We start from the raw sequence: 14823 nt of genomic DNA on the forward strand, positions 1-14823 counted from the left end.
GATCTCCGACCTGATGAGTGTGTGTGTGATCAATAAAACAAATTAAAACCAGCACACACACACATACACACACACACACACACACACCTCTCTCTAACAAGGCTGAGTCACCTGAGTGTCTCTCGCCCCCACAGCTGCCTCTGATTCAGCTCTAATGTATTCATGGTCTCCTCTGCTGCTCAGGTAACAGGAGGACAGCTGAACCCAACGTGTTTCTGTAAAAACAGGCAGAAGTTTAATGAAGTTTGGTCTGTGAGAGCTGACGTCCACGTTCTGCAGTCCAAGTTAGCTTCAAATTAAGTTTCTAATGAAAAACTAAAGTTTTAGTTCGAGCTCTGAAGTGGGAATTAAAAGACTTTCTATTCTCTTCCTTTAATTAAATCTCTGTCCTTCATTACATTTTGGGGGAAATGTGTTTTAAATGTACTTTTTATAGTTAAAATGTTCCCATGATGCTTTGTTTGCTTTATGTGCAATAAAGGATTTCTGCCTCGCTTTGCTTTTGTTTAAACCTGATTGTTTTGGGCTGTTTCAACTTCAATATGTGATTTAAAGGAACAGTTCACAAAAAAATTCAGAACTTATTTCTGTCCGAAGATGTTTTTTTTTTTCTGCCTGGAATTTTTTGTTCTGTCAAAAAAAAAAAATATCCAGGATTTTTTTTTTTCATGTTTGAAACCAGGTAAAAAAAAATTGTCTCCTGGGGAAAAATAAAATAAAAAAATTCATAAATTTTTTTTTAATGCCCAAAGAAAGTTACCTCCTGATAGAAATTCTCCTACAAAAAATTTTTCCTGGAAAAAAAAAAAAAATTTATCCGGGAAAAAAATATTTTTTTCTCTGAAATTTTTTCTTTTAACTTGAAAATACTTTTTTCTTTCTCTGACAATTCTTTTTGTCCTGATTTTTTTTTTTCACTCAGTCACACATGGATCAAAAGGTCACGTGTGAAACCAGGTGACAAAAAATAGCGTGAAACTAAATTCAAATTAAAAATAATTTTGGAGAAAATTTTTTTAAGGGTTAAAAAAAACAAAACTTCAGAATTTATTTTTTTTCCCACTCGGTCTCACACATGAAAAAGAAAAAAAACAAACTCTACGTGGACGACGTCTCATCAGATGATGATGCAGAGGACAGTTAACATCTGGTGGAGGTTTCTCAGCTGTTCTCAGGCTCTGAGTGAAACAGTTAATCCTTCAGCTGGAGTCGTGATAACCACCATGACTGGAGGCTTCATGAGGCCTCCACATGACAACAGCCCAACTCCCCTGAGGCTCCACGACGACGAAGGCGCTGCTGGAGGAGCGAGGCGTGACAAGAAGCACATAAAGGAGTTTTATTTCCGTACGTCCTTTATCTCTCGAGGGCCCTTTACATCCTCCAGACCCCACGAGGTGAAGCCGGCCTGGCCCGTCTCCACACATCCACCAGGATCCACTCCAGCAGCAGATGAAACAGGCCGACGACTCGTCCCCGCAGCGTTTCATCTCACCACCTGCTTTGCATTTTCAAAAGCGTCTCGACGCTTGCCAATCTGTGTGAATGAGCGGTGTGGAAAATGAGTGTTTTGCTCATCACACATCACGTCTGTGATTCTCTGGTTTGATGGACAGAATGAAACCTGCAGTCGTCTGATGACACGATGGAAACACTTCACTGTAAAAGGAAATATACTGAGCCGCGACTCGTTTCCAGGAGACGAGCAGGAATGTTGAGGGTTAGTCATCGAGAGGCAAAGGACGACTGTCAAGGTGGCCTGTCCTCTGAGGGTGAATAATTATCTGCTTTAATTAAAGCACATTAAAGCCTGTGTGTGTGTGTGTGTGTGTGTGTGTGTTTGGCAGTGAAACAGTGCACACGACGAGGGATCTGTGTGCACTCATGTGGGCTGTTTGTGCAGCATTAGCACATGAGATCGTTTGTGCGTTCATGCGAGATATTTGGACGTGTTTACATGAAGGAATCTGCTTTACACACACACACACACACACACACACACACACACACACACACACACACACACACACACACACACACACACACACACACACTACGCAGTCGTTTTAATGAACGCTGCTGTGCAGGAGGATTCACAGTCGAGGCATGATTTGCAAAGTCATGGAGGTGGAAAGAGTTGATCAACCTTTTGTCTCTCAGGAATCCGTCCGGAGAGTCCAGAGCTGCTGATTCTCATCGTTCATCTCGTTTATCTTTAAAAAGTCAAAATGAATAAACTGTGGCTTCATGATTGATCACAAGGATCATTTTCACAACTTAATCGTATGAATGTGGATTTTTTTGTTGTTGTTTGTTTTATCAAAACTTCCTTAATTTTTCACCATCTAAGAAAACGTGTGAATCTTTTTTTTTTTCTTGTGCGAAACCGGAAGGAAAAAAATGAGATTTTTTTTCCCCAGTGGAACAAATTTGTTTTTTTCTGCGTGTGCAAAACATTTCCTTCAGAAAAAACAAATAAATGTCCCCAGAAACACATGAACCAACAAAGTTATTCGCTTGATCGCACATGAAACCAGGTGTCGGCTGTGATCCAAGTCTCCAGCAGCCTGAGATCCAACATGAAGCAGTAACATCACTTCAGGCTGTTTTCAATGTTCAGTTTTATTGAAACCTTCTGAACACAAACACTGAGCAGACTTCAGATCTGCGACCTGTCACAGGCGATCACATAAGAAAGCGTCAATACTCGATCGGCGTTCGGTACAAATATATAAACTCCTCGCACGTTTTCTGTTCATACTCCGAACAGACACGGGAACACTGCAGCTGTCACTAAACATCCGGAAGAAAAACTGAATCAGAGACTGAAATGTAGAAATGAACGATACAAAGCTGATTGATTACATCTGCTGAGATCCCAGAATCAGAGACGAAGGCTTCTTTAAATACAAATTTAACAGAAACTGGATATTTTCTGATACTTTTCACAGTATTTAATGTATTCAAGCAGTAAACTGGTGAACTGGAGCTCAAAGTACCGCAAGAAAACAATCATAATTATTCTGCATGTTGTCAGGAAAATTCTGAACTTTGATGGGAAATGAAATGAAACCGAACCTGAACGTGAAATATTGAAGTAAATATTAAGTTTACTGATCTATAAATCTGGAAACGTTGGATTAAAAGGTTTAATAAGTGATAAGAAGTAATAAAATCATTCATGTTAGCTCGCTAAATAGCTTGCTAACAAGCTTGCTAATGTTATCAATTGAAATATAGCATTACATTTTGACAGCTCGTTATCTCTTTAACTAGCGAGCTAATATCTGTTGAAATATAGCATTAGCTTTCGATAGCTAGTAATCTCACTAGCTAGCTCACAAACTAGCGAGCTACTGCTGTCGACTGAAGTGCGCAGCATTAGCTTTTCCTCGCTAGTTATCTCTCTGACTAGCCACATTGTAATTTGATCTTAAAGCAGGAGATGTCTTTAACTGACTGACGGCAGCGTCGATACACCAGCTGAAATGTGAGGAAATGAACTTGAACGGGGGGAAATCTGAACACTGTCAATAATAAATCATCTGTGTTGTTCTGCAAGTATAAAAAATAGAAGTACAGACTCAGTTTATACAGTTTGATCTGTACTGCATGGACTACATTTAGTCACATGTACAGTTAGCGTTCGGCTAACTGTGTTTGGCAAGCTAATTACTGATAAATGATGTTAATGTTTCAACAAATGAAACTTGAATTTTTTCAAAGAAACACCAGCGAGAGGCAGGTAAAGAATAAAGTTCACAGTCACGTGTGGTTCTGAACTGCAGTGGTCGAGGTCTCTCATGTTGTCCTGAGGGTGACGGAGAAGAATCGGACACAGAGTTTAGTAACAGAAAGACTAAATCATACAAAGTGTAACAACACGGAGCGAAGACAGAAGGAAACATGAGAAACACAAAGATATAAAGACGTGATAGCGACAGAGGGTGAGGTAGAAAAGAGTGAGAGGAAAAAGAAAGCAGGACAAACGTAACAGGAGGCGTAAAAACAGTCAGATCATCCAGTTTTATAGATCCAACGCTAGAAGTCGTCCATGTGGCGTTTAACCAGAACCGACTGATCGTGCGACAGTATCGATCCAAGACTCCTGAAGATCGAAGGCTGAAGAAAACCTCAAGAGTCAGATCCATCCCGAACTGTTTGTCCCGTCCTGGTCAACAATGGACCAAAACAAAATCTTCTCCGCGTGGATGAAGAAGGTCACACAGCGAAGTCTCCGTACCCCGTGGGACAGAAGGCGGCACTGCGGAGGGTATCGAGGCAGTTGACGAGGATGAGCGTGCCGGTCAGGTGCTTCCACCTCTTGGTGATGGGGTTCCTCATCTTGTCCAGGCCGAGGTGGAGCTCCTGGATCACGTCTCGGTAGCTGTCCCCCACGTGGGCGGCCCAGGTCAGGAGGAAGTCGTAGGCCGGCTTCCACATGCACTGAAGGGTTGGGACAGAAACGACAGGGCTCAAGCTAACAGCTAACAGCTAACAGCTAACTCACAGTGTGACAGTAGGTGCAGGTGTTTCTCTCACCTCGTTGTCCAACAGGCCGTTCTTGTCGCGGTGCGGCGCCTCGTAAGCCTCCATCTGCTGCCTGGACACTCGAGCGAGTTTGTCGGCCAGCTCCCTCCACCGCGACGCCACCTCCACCGCCGTGGTCAACAAGACGAAGTCCAGCACCAGCCTGGCAACCAGACCCTGGCAGTCCATCTTCAACAGCGCCTGATGGGGACAAGAGAGATTTTACCGTCATACAATCAGGCCAGTGGAGAGACTGTAGGTTTAAAGCACTTTGTAGTCATATTAGGAGTTTAGTATCCACGAAACAATGTCGAACATTAAAAACACAGCGTCTCTGATCTTTAACCCTCCAGTAAGCCGTCACGGGCCTCAGGCTGCAGCTGTAAATACGTTCTGACTCAGCTAACCCGGTTAAATGAGGGTTGGAAAATACTGAGCATTAACAAAAGCAGCTGACTGGAAACAAACTGCAGGCGAGATTTCCTTGTTTTTCTTCTTGAAAAGACACTCATATGTGTGTGTGTGTGTGTGTGTGTGTGTGTGTGTGTGTGTGTGTGTGTGTGTGTGTGTGTGTGTGTGTGTGTGTGTGTGTGTGTGTGTGTGTGTGTGTGTCCATCCACAGATGAGATCTGGGTTCGGTTCTGTACCGCAGCGTCTGAACACACACTTCAAAGCGCTGCAGCGTCCTGTGGTGAAACCTCTCCGGCTGTTTGCAGCGGAGGTTTCTCCTTCACCCCAGCAGGCCGTGACACCAGTTTACACAAGATATCTGAGCCTGAAAACTTACTAACTCGGCCTGTAACTACGATTTCACTGCTGATTAATCTGTTGATTCTGTATTCCTGACCAATCGATTAGTTGTTTGGTTTATAAAATGTTAGAAAATGTCCCAACATGACGTCCTCAAACACAAAGATCTTCAGTTTACTGTCGCAGAGGAACAAAACCAGAAAATATTCACATGTCAGAAGCTGGAACCAGATCATTTAGACTTTGTTTTTCTTATAGCGACACGTGAAGAGATTAATTAAAAACAGAAATAGTCGGCAATGAATTTAAAAGTTGACACCTAATCAATTAATGTCTGCAGCTCTGAATCGATTCGTTGTTTGGTTTATAAAATGTCAGAAAATGGGAGAAAAGGTCGATCAGAGGCTCAAAAATCAACATTTTAGAAGCTATTTTCTCAGAAAATTACTGAAAATGATCAATCAGATATTTAAATCGATTAATTGTCCTGTTTTTCATTAAATGTAAAAAAAAATGAGAGAAATTGTTTCCTAAAGCTGAAGATTTTGTCCTCAAATGTCTCGTTTTGTCCACAAAACAAGCTGGAATCAGAGAATTTGGACTTTTTTCCTTTAAAAACAAACAACTGATTATTAAAATAATAACAACTAATGGATTCATCAATCAATCCAATAGAATCAAGTCATTAAAGTGATAAACGGTCTGTTTTACACGAGGGCTGACACTCACGATTGTCAGTATTTTCTCTGAATTTCTCTTAAATCGGCAAAACTCACAGTTGTTGACCCGACTGTGTGAGTTCACACACATTTTTGTTATGATTAATTCATTTGTGTTGTCTGTTCTGGATTTAGATCGTCGTCAAACGCACAAAGTGTAATCCAGTGATCTGATGAAGCAACATGCAAAACTACGATCTAATGTCGATACCTGAATTTGGATATCCGTCGATGTGGAGCGCTGATATAATATAAACTGTTGTTTCCCTGTGAGAGAATCAAGAGTACATGTAGCTCAAACTTGTACTCGAGTAAAAGTACTTTCTACCACTGACTGTTCTTCCACACTGAATAGTCTCTGAGATCGGACCAGAGGTCGGCGTTGTGTTCAGTGTCGCGTGAAACTCGAGACAGATTCTCTTAATGGCCGTCAGCCCGACGAGGCAGCGGCGTCCCGAACGCAACACGACCTGATTCATCTCGTCCGACTGTCGATGACTCACGTCCACGACAACACCGAGAAGAACCGAGATGTGTTTCTGGTTCTCTGCTTTTATGCAAACCACGTGCAAGATTTCCCTCAAACGCTCTCTGAGAAAATAAATAAATAAAATGTTAAAAAAAAATAAATTAAAGACGTTTTCAAAACCTTCGACTGCAGAGCCTCGACTTAATTTAATGGAGCTCGAGTGATTTACAGTGAATCAGCCTCCCTGTCAGTCAGCGGCAGCTTCAAAGCAACACACACACACACACACACACACACACACACACACACACACACACACACAAACAAAGACAGAATAAAATCCTCTTCTTCTTCTGTCGGTTAATCTCATTTATTATTGGCCGTGTTAACCAACAAGTCGACATCTGTTTCAACAGATGACACTCAGTCACTTGCAATAAATTAAGTATTTAGATCACAAGTTAAACACATTAGAGTAAGTCAACTCTCTGAATTATGAATTAAATGCAATCGAATTATAATTAGCAGTAAAAAATGTATGACTTCCTGCGTCGTCCTTCAACAAATGGCCATAAATTGAAATATTAAACATAGTTATTGGACTGCACATGTAAAAGACTCGGACACTTGTCTCCTCGAGGGCTACAAACATTACATTTGCTGTCAGTTAATCTGCAGATTGTTTTCGTGAATGAATGAAACCTGTTACGATCGGCTCTGCTGCGAAGTGTCTCCATTCAATCTGATCCAAACACCTGCACTAATGGAGTCAACTCAACTAAGTGCTGATGTTTTATTCATCCGTTTTATACCCGTAATGATCAATTATTAACATCGCTGTGCACCAGACCGCAGATCAACTTCAACTTTCTGTTTAATGTGGTGATTTGGAAAATAGACAGTGATGGAAAGTGACTGAGTTTCCTCAAGTACAATTTAAAGGTACTTTAGATCAGATTTAGATTAAACAGTCACACAGTCTGCTCATATGTTAATGCATCAGGAAGTATCATTTATTTTCAATACATTTGGTTTAAAAAAATACTTGTTTTCCAAGTTTGAGTATTTCTACCGCGTGCCTTTGTTACTTTTTCTCAATGAGATCTCAATTCTGTCTATTTTTAAGTTGTTTTGTGTCTCTCTGTAGTTGTCTTGTGTCTCTCTGTAGTGGCTTTGTGTCCCTTTCTAAATTTTTAAGTATCTCTGTGGTTGTTATGTGCCTCTTTGAAGTTGCTTTGTGTCTCTTTGTAGTTATTTTGTCTCTTTGTAGTTGTTATGCACCCCTTTGAAGTTGCTCTGTGTCTCTTTGTAGTTGCTGTGTGTCTCTTTCTAATTTTTCAGTCTCTCTGTAGTTGTTTAGTGTCTCTCTGAGGTAGTTTAAAGCCTCTCTGTCACACTTGTGGGTCTCTGTTGTCTCTTTGTAGTCGTGTAATAAACAGATACATTGTTAACAATCACTTCAGTGGGCCGGTGCCTACTACACCTGTTCAGTAATCCACTCACTGCCGCAGTGTGTATATGTATGAATGCCGTTCATCAGTGTGTCTGCTGGCGTTTAAGACCGGAGGAACCTTTTAATCTGAAGGTCACGTCATTTTCATTTATGAGAATGATCTATTTTTAACAGGCTATTCCACTTCCTTTATCTTTTATCTCTTTTATCTGCAGCTCTGTTATGACGTTAATTAACCTGAATGACCTACAAACGAAGTTAAGAGACAGACATGATGAATTATTTGGTTTTGAAACGGGCACCACACAACAGCCCAGTGTATCTGTATTCAGCCCCTCTCTCTCCCAGTCGGCCTCTATGTCTCTCCACCACCTGGCCGACGAGCACTCTGGCCTCCTCCTGTGATGTCGTCCGTCTGCTGATTCAGGCTTCACACAGGTTCGGCTCTAAATATAGACAACACACTTGAGCCTGCTGTCTGGAAATGAGCATGATGTGTTCAAATGCAAATCAGGAGCTCCTAAAGCCGGAAAGGATTAAAGCAGAGGGGCACGACAGGAAGGAGCTTCAAAATAAAGGTCAGGAGGTCGGAGGGGAGGAGTCTTTTACCTTCAACGCTCAAGTTTTAATCTGATTTTGGTGGAAAAACTTCTTCACATCAGACTTTTGTTGAAGTCATCTCGCTGTGAGACACACATCGTGAGCTCAAAGTGAAACAGACTGAGGTCAAAGGTCGGCGTCTTGCTCAGAGACACTTTGTCAGCTGTTGTTTCAGATCCAGCTGGAGTCTTCGACACGCACAGTTCAGTCGACTTCTTCATTTTGACTTCATTCGTGACAGTTTTATTTAATCCTGCTCTTACAACTGGTGAAATAACAATGTTCTCCCTCTACAGCTGCACAACGTTTTCTTCATCGATTTCTCTGTTTTTACTCTCCGCTTCCTCATTATTAAATAACAAGATGCTCCTGGTCTAAATATAGAAAACAGTCGGCCTAAAATGTCGGAAAAATTTGAGTTAGCGTCGACCTGCAGGAAGCCCCGGAGCAGCCGGACAGACGGAGCTGACAGCTGACCAGGCGGCTGTCAACTAAATGAGCTTCACTTACAAAAGCTTCGACAGGACGAGGAGGAGGAAGAGATGATAGAGCCGACAGGTAGAGAAGAGAAATGTCAAACGGGACGAATAAAGGACAAAGAAGAAAGAGAGAAAGAATAAAAGGGTTTTTATATTTTAAACTGTGTTGTAATTTGTTTGAAAAGGTAACTGAAACCACAAACTTTCAGCCTTTAGACTGGATTCAAACGCATCTTTTTCCCCAACGAATAGTCTTTAAATATGATTGCAGGTGCTCGACTCTTCAGAATCAGAAGATTCAGAATCAGAATCAGAAAGGACTTTATTGCCAGGTACGATTTCACACATACGAGGAATTTGTTGTGGTGATGCTGGTGCATGCAGTCAAATGACTGTTAAACATTAAAATATGACAATATAAACTATTAAAAAGTAGAAAATATAACAATATAAATTATTACGAAGTAGAAAATATAACAATATAGTATATACACAGACGGGTGACAAGAGCAGTCCAGCTGACAGTCAGCTCTCTTGTAGAGAGCTGAGATATTATATTTAAAACAGATGCACTGGAATCAGAAAACACAACATCTGTCTAAACCGAACCACAAAAATATGACACACGTTCTGCAGCATCAGCAGGAGGCTGTGAACTCCACGACAAGTTCATCCTCACAGCTGTTAGCGGGTGATTGATTCTGAGATGGGCACGTAGATTTGAAGTATTATCATCTCTGCCTGTCACCTTCTTCATGCTTATCTTGTTCAGATTTGAAAAACAGCAGCCGGCCAATCAGGAGGCACTGCAACCGCCGAAGAGGGCGGTGTGTTTACTGGGGAAACTACAGGTCAGAGTGACCGAACACTGGAGGAGAAGCTGGAAAACTCTCTCTTCTGAGGAGAGGCTGTCGAAATAGTATTTTACTTTAATGTATTATAAAGCCACATGCTACAACTTCCAGCCCTTCTCCCTCATCGCAAGAATATTTCTTAGCTTGAACTGTACTTCAACCCTCAAAACTACAAAAGGTTTGTTTCCAAAATCTACAAAGGATGAACTCTCTGCAGCAAAGAACGTCAGTGACGCCACCAGGAGAAACAGTAGACTTCAGGCTGGGATTTTCATTTCATGTTCCTGATGTTTAAACAACAATGACTAGTCCAAAAAATGAGTTGGACAAAGAGAAAACAGGCACAAGACAAATAAGAGCAGAACTCAGAGGCATAAAGCTTAAATTGCACATTTTTTCAGTGAAGTTTGGTAAAAACGACTCCACCAGATAAGATTCTTGTCCTTAAACACTTGTCTCGTCCTTTTAACAGGTTGTTTTCTGGCTTTCTGCTCAGTTTAATTCTTCAAATCCTCAAGGTCCATCAAAAGTGGCAGAAACACAAACACGAAACTTCTACAGAAACATTCGGCCTCTAATTGGTTGCGTTTGGTTGAGATGTCCCGTTAGATGAAGTCTGGCAGTGATTCACGCGTCCTCGCCTGCTGCTCTCCAGTAAACACTTTTGCTTTTGACTCTGCAGTTTAGATCAATGGTTTCCTCTGTGGAGAGGGTTACTCAGCAGGAACTGACAGGAGGATTTAATTTGAAAACCCCTCAGAGTCTCTGTGCAGTTCGGTCTGACTGCTGTGTTGATTTCACCTGACAAAAAGACGTTATTCTGCAACTCTTTCAGCCGCAGAGGAGCTCGTGTTTCTCTGATTCGTCTCTAGTTTGTGGTATTGTTGCAGCGTCCACAGAGGCGTGCCGCCACTCACTCTCTGACCAGGTCATTTCGACTTTATATTGCATAATTTAGATTTCTTAGCTCACAATTATGACTTACCATATCATCAATTTTCTTTTTTCATTAACTGGCAGAGATTGACTTCTATAGATTACGATTACACAAGCACTGTTACGTTTATCTTTAAGTAAAATTCCCTCAGTGTTGTGTCAGTTCTTGTGTCGTGGTATTGAACATTAATAATCTTCAGGATATTGTACTGAAGTTAGAAATACTATAATAATAATGGCAACTCTAGTTTCTGGTCCAATAAATCTGCAGCAGTCAGTTCCTGATGAAGGTTTGATGTTCAAAATGAATCGTTTAATTACCATTTTTATCGGCACAGTGGATTGAGGCGTCTGTTCATTTATTAAAATGTCTCATTTTCTGAGCCACTTTATGACTTTTAGATGGGACTCTACGAGCCGGGGATTGATTACGTCCCCTGCAGGATTGATTGGCCCCGCCTCTCTGCATGGATCTATTATTAAACGACACTCTGCTCCACTGAAGGGACTCTCTCATTTGTCCTCTGCCGTCGTAACTCGAGCCGCGGCGTTAAAAGATCTGCCGGGCGGTGTCGGATGCCCCCAGGGCCTCCAGATCCGTCCTCATCAATGCCTGCTCACATTTCACATGAGAACACCTGTCGGCTGGTGTGGAAACGAGAAGAGGCGAGCTGAACCCTGAGGAGAAACCATGAGAGCTTCTTCTGCTGCAGCACTTTCATTTTTTATGTTTCAGACACTCCAGAGCAGCAATTAAAGCCAGTGGGGTTACAGCTGAAATATCTCTCTGCTTTGAAAAATCCCCACAACTTCTCTTTGCTTTGCACTTTTGCAGAAGTTTAGATTCAGATACATTCTCGAAACTACACCAGAAAACACGTCATATTTATGTCTTAGTTTGCCTTAGAAATCAACAGGAAGTCCTACACATTTTCACACAGCCTCGTTATGAGGGGATGTTTTAGGGTTAACAGTGCTGACCAGAGTTACTGTGGTCCAGCTGCTAAACTGATTAGCTCAACACGTGAGACTCTAAGATCAGCAGACATTGTTTGTGGTGCTACTGTTCAATAACAACTGGTTTACACACAAACAGATGGATATATTGGGCGCTGTTATGTAAGCAGCTTCAGATATAACAAAGAAAAAGACACAGCGAGCGGCACACAACCACAATAAAATATTAAATGGGAATACCAAATCCCACAAGTACAAAAACACAAATATATAACTTAATTCCCTCTAATGTCCTCCGGAGTTTCCTGATGAAGGGACAAAGCTGTTGTTGCTAAAGTAAACGCTAACAGAAGCTAACTGTACCGGGCTCAACAAACTCAAAGATCAACTGCAGCCAGTCTGACGACATGGAATCCAGTACAGAGGCGATTTACAGAGTGGCAGCGGATGGCTGCGATTTTGTTTAAACTGTTAAGTTTTTATTTTTGTTTATATACACAGTCGTTACATTCTTGTTTTGTTCTTCTCTGATCATTTTCAAGTTGTTTAATTAATTATTAAAGATGTGAGATGTGTGAGACCTGACTGTAAATACAGATCAGACGTGGACCTTTGAGCAATAACTCTGAAAACCTGCTGGGACGAAGTGAAAATCGTTGCATCTACAAGCATCAGAGGTTTACACCACCCGAGTCTCAACCTTTTCCTCTTCTGACCTACAGAACACGATGATCTAAACTCCTTCTTTTCCACTTCACGCATCCCCTCAACCAAACCCATATTTTCTGCTTCGTTGCCTCCTCTCTCATTACAGAAACCTCAGGGGGGACAATGAAGCAAAAGAGTCTCCACTTTTTGCTTATCATTGACTCCCATTCGACCCTCAGTTCGTCCCCTTGGGATCAGATAACTCCGTCCCATCCTCTCCTGGCACATCTGCCCAATTAGCTCATCTGCATACGCAAGGGCTGCTGAAAAACATGCACCTTATATTGCATCTTGGACACACTGGGGTTGAATTAGACACTTTTATCCAGAACATTTCACAGATTAGCATAGATTTGGGTATCTCTTCCAGAAAAAGAGCCGCTCTCGACTGGATAAAAGCCTCATTGTTGAGGAAAAGCACCGAGCTCCTTGTTTCCTAATCAAGGATTTTGAAGCCAGAGGTTCTCTGCATGTTTTATTGAGCAACAATTGTATAAGACGAGCTATTTTCTTCCTTGGGGAGAGGGTTTAGTAATTCAAGCCTGTGTGACTCACTGGACCTTGTTCCTTCAGCCTGATGACAATTTACTGCTCTCCGGGGAAAATGTCGCAGGGAACACACACACAATCACACACACAGTGGACTGTTTACAGCAGAAAACTGAGCTGTGACTTTCTGCAGCAGGAACAACGAGTTTTAGATAAAATACAGGAGAAATTCAGCCCCAAGACAACCTGTTCTTTAGAGGAAAATACATCTACTGTCAGTGGAAACTGATAGGGAAGCAAAAACACCAGACTGAGTAAGAGAGAAACTGCAGATTCTGCAGGTTCCAGCTTCTTCAACGTGATGATTTTCAGCTTTTCTTTGTCATTTATGACAATAAGTGACGAGTCTTTGTGTTTTGGACTCTTGGTCGGATAAAAGAAGCAATCTGAAGACGTCATTTTGAGCTCTGGGAAACTGAGATGAGCTTTTTCCATGTTATGTTGTTTTAAAACTAAGATAGGTTAATTGATGGATTCATCTTCAGTGAAAATAATCATTAGCGGCAGCTGGAGAACAATACAAACATCCACAGAAGACACTTCTAAACCCATAAATCTTCTTCAGATACAAATAAATGTTTGGTAACACCTTACAGGTCCATTAATGTGATAGTGAGCAGGTGGTAATTACAAAGCAACATACTGAAATTACCCCAACATGATTTAATAACAATATTCTGTTATATTCCAGCAGTTAATAATCAGCTGATAATTTGTTTAATACCTTTCCAGGAAACTTGTTTCTGCTTAACTTCTGCCGATAACTCCACTTTAATTTCCGACTAGTTTCTGTCTAGCTTCCCCTCAGCAGGCAGCTGAACTGAAGTGGGTTGTTGGCAGTTTAATTTCCAGCTGGTTTCTGTTTTACTTCCCTTTACCTCACTTTATCGTGTCGGGGTATTTCCAGTAAGTTTTGAGGTTATTACCACCTACTTCCCATAAAATTTACAGACCTGTAAAATGAAGTGTTACCAAATGTTTCTGTCATCGTCAGACGCGGCCACGAAGGCTGTGAAAGAAAATGTTCTGTCCTAAAAAGGAAAAACAAAGTGAAAACTGGAGCGCAACGCAAACAGCTACGTAAAAAAAAGTCAGTTAACCTCCTTAAATATTCAATAAACTGGACGATCAACAGTCTGAATCCAACAAATATTCAGTTCAAGATCACATTAAACAAAAATAAATCGCCGATCATCAAGACAAGCTGAAACCAGAGTGTTTCAGTATAAGTGCCAACAAATCTTTCAGCTCTTTAAGTTTCTAAAAACACCGAATATGTTGAGTGAGTTTTGGGAGGATGTGCATCTCAAACATTTCTTCTTGATGTGGTGCTGCAGCCAAAAACAAACTGGCGTCCTGATTTTGACGGATTTCACTGGAAGTAAACACCAAGGAAGCAGATAAACATGAAGATGTTGCAGACTGTGTTGAAGTTTAAGAGGTTAGTGGGCTTTAACTGATCTCCTCTGCAGTCTCATGTGTGTTTGGGCTATGAATAATTCGTAATTTGTTTTAATAATAGATCAGTCGTTCAGAGAAAATGCTTGTTTTTTCTGTCCAACAGTCCAAAGTTGTTAATTTAGCAAAAAAAAGTAGAGAGTTTAATTTTCTGATAATCAACATTTAATTGAATTGACTAATTATTTCAGCTTTAATGTGCTTTTCATCTTCATTATGAGCATTTTAACCTCAAATAATTGTTGCAGAAACACAGAGAGTCACCGTCACCTGCTGGTTTGGTCAATAAACACTAACTTTAAATTTAATTCGGTGTGAACAGCTGGCAGAGCATCATGACACACCGAACGTCTGGCTGAGA

General features: G+C 41.1%; 1 protein-coding gene across 3 annotated transcripts in view; it reads right to left on the reverse strand.

Moving 5' to 3' along the window:
- Window positions 1–2604: 2604 nt before the first annotated feature.
- LOC311253434 (SH3 domain-binding protein 4-A-like) overlaps window positions 2605–14823 on the reverse strand; it is a 29201-nt gene continuing 16982 nt past the window's right edge. For all 3 annotated transcript variants that reach the window (XM_084347402.1, XM_084347403.1, XM_084347404.1), the window contains 2 exons: window positions 4543–4731; window positions 2605–4446 (listed from right to left, as the gene is read on the reverse strand). In XM_084347402.1, the coding sequence (XP_084203528.1) occupies window positions 4222–4446; window positions 4543–4731 (414 nt within the window). In that variant the 3' untranslated portion in view covers window positions 2605–4221. The remainder of the gene's footprint in view (window positions 4447–4542; window positions 4732–14823) is intronic.

Source organism: Pagrus pagrus (assembly GCF_965226575.1).
Source record: "Pagrus pagrus genome assembly, chromosome: 24".
NCBI lineage: Eukaryota > Metazoa > Chordata > Actinopteri > Spariformes > Sparidae > Pagrus > Pagrus pagrus.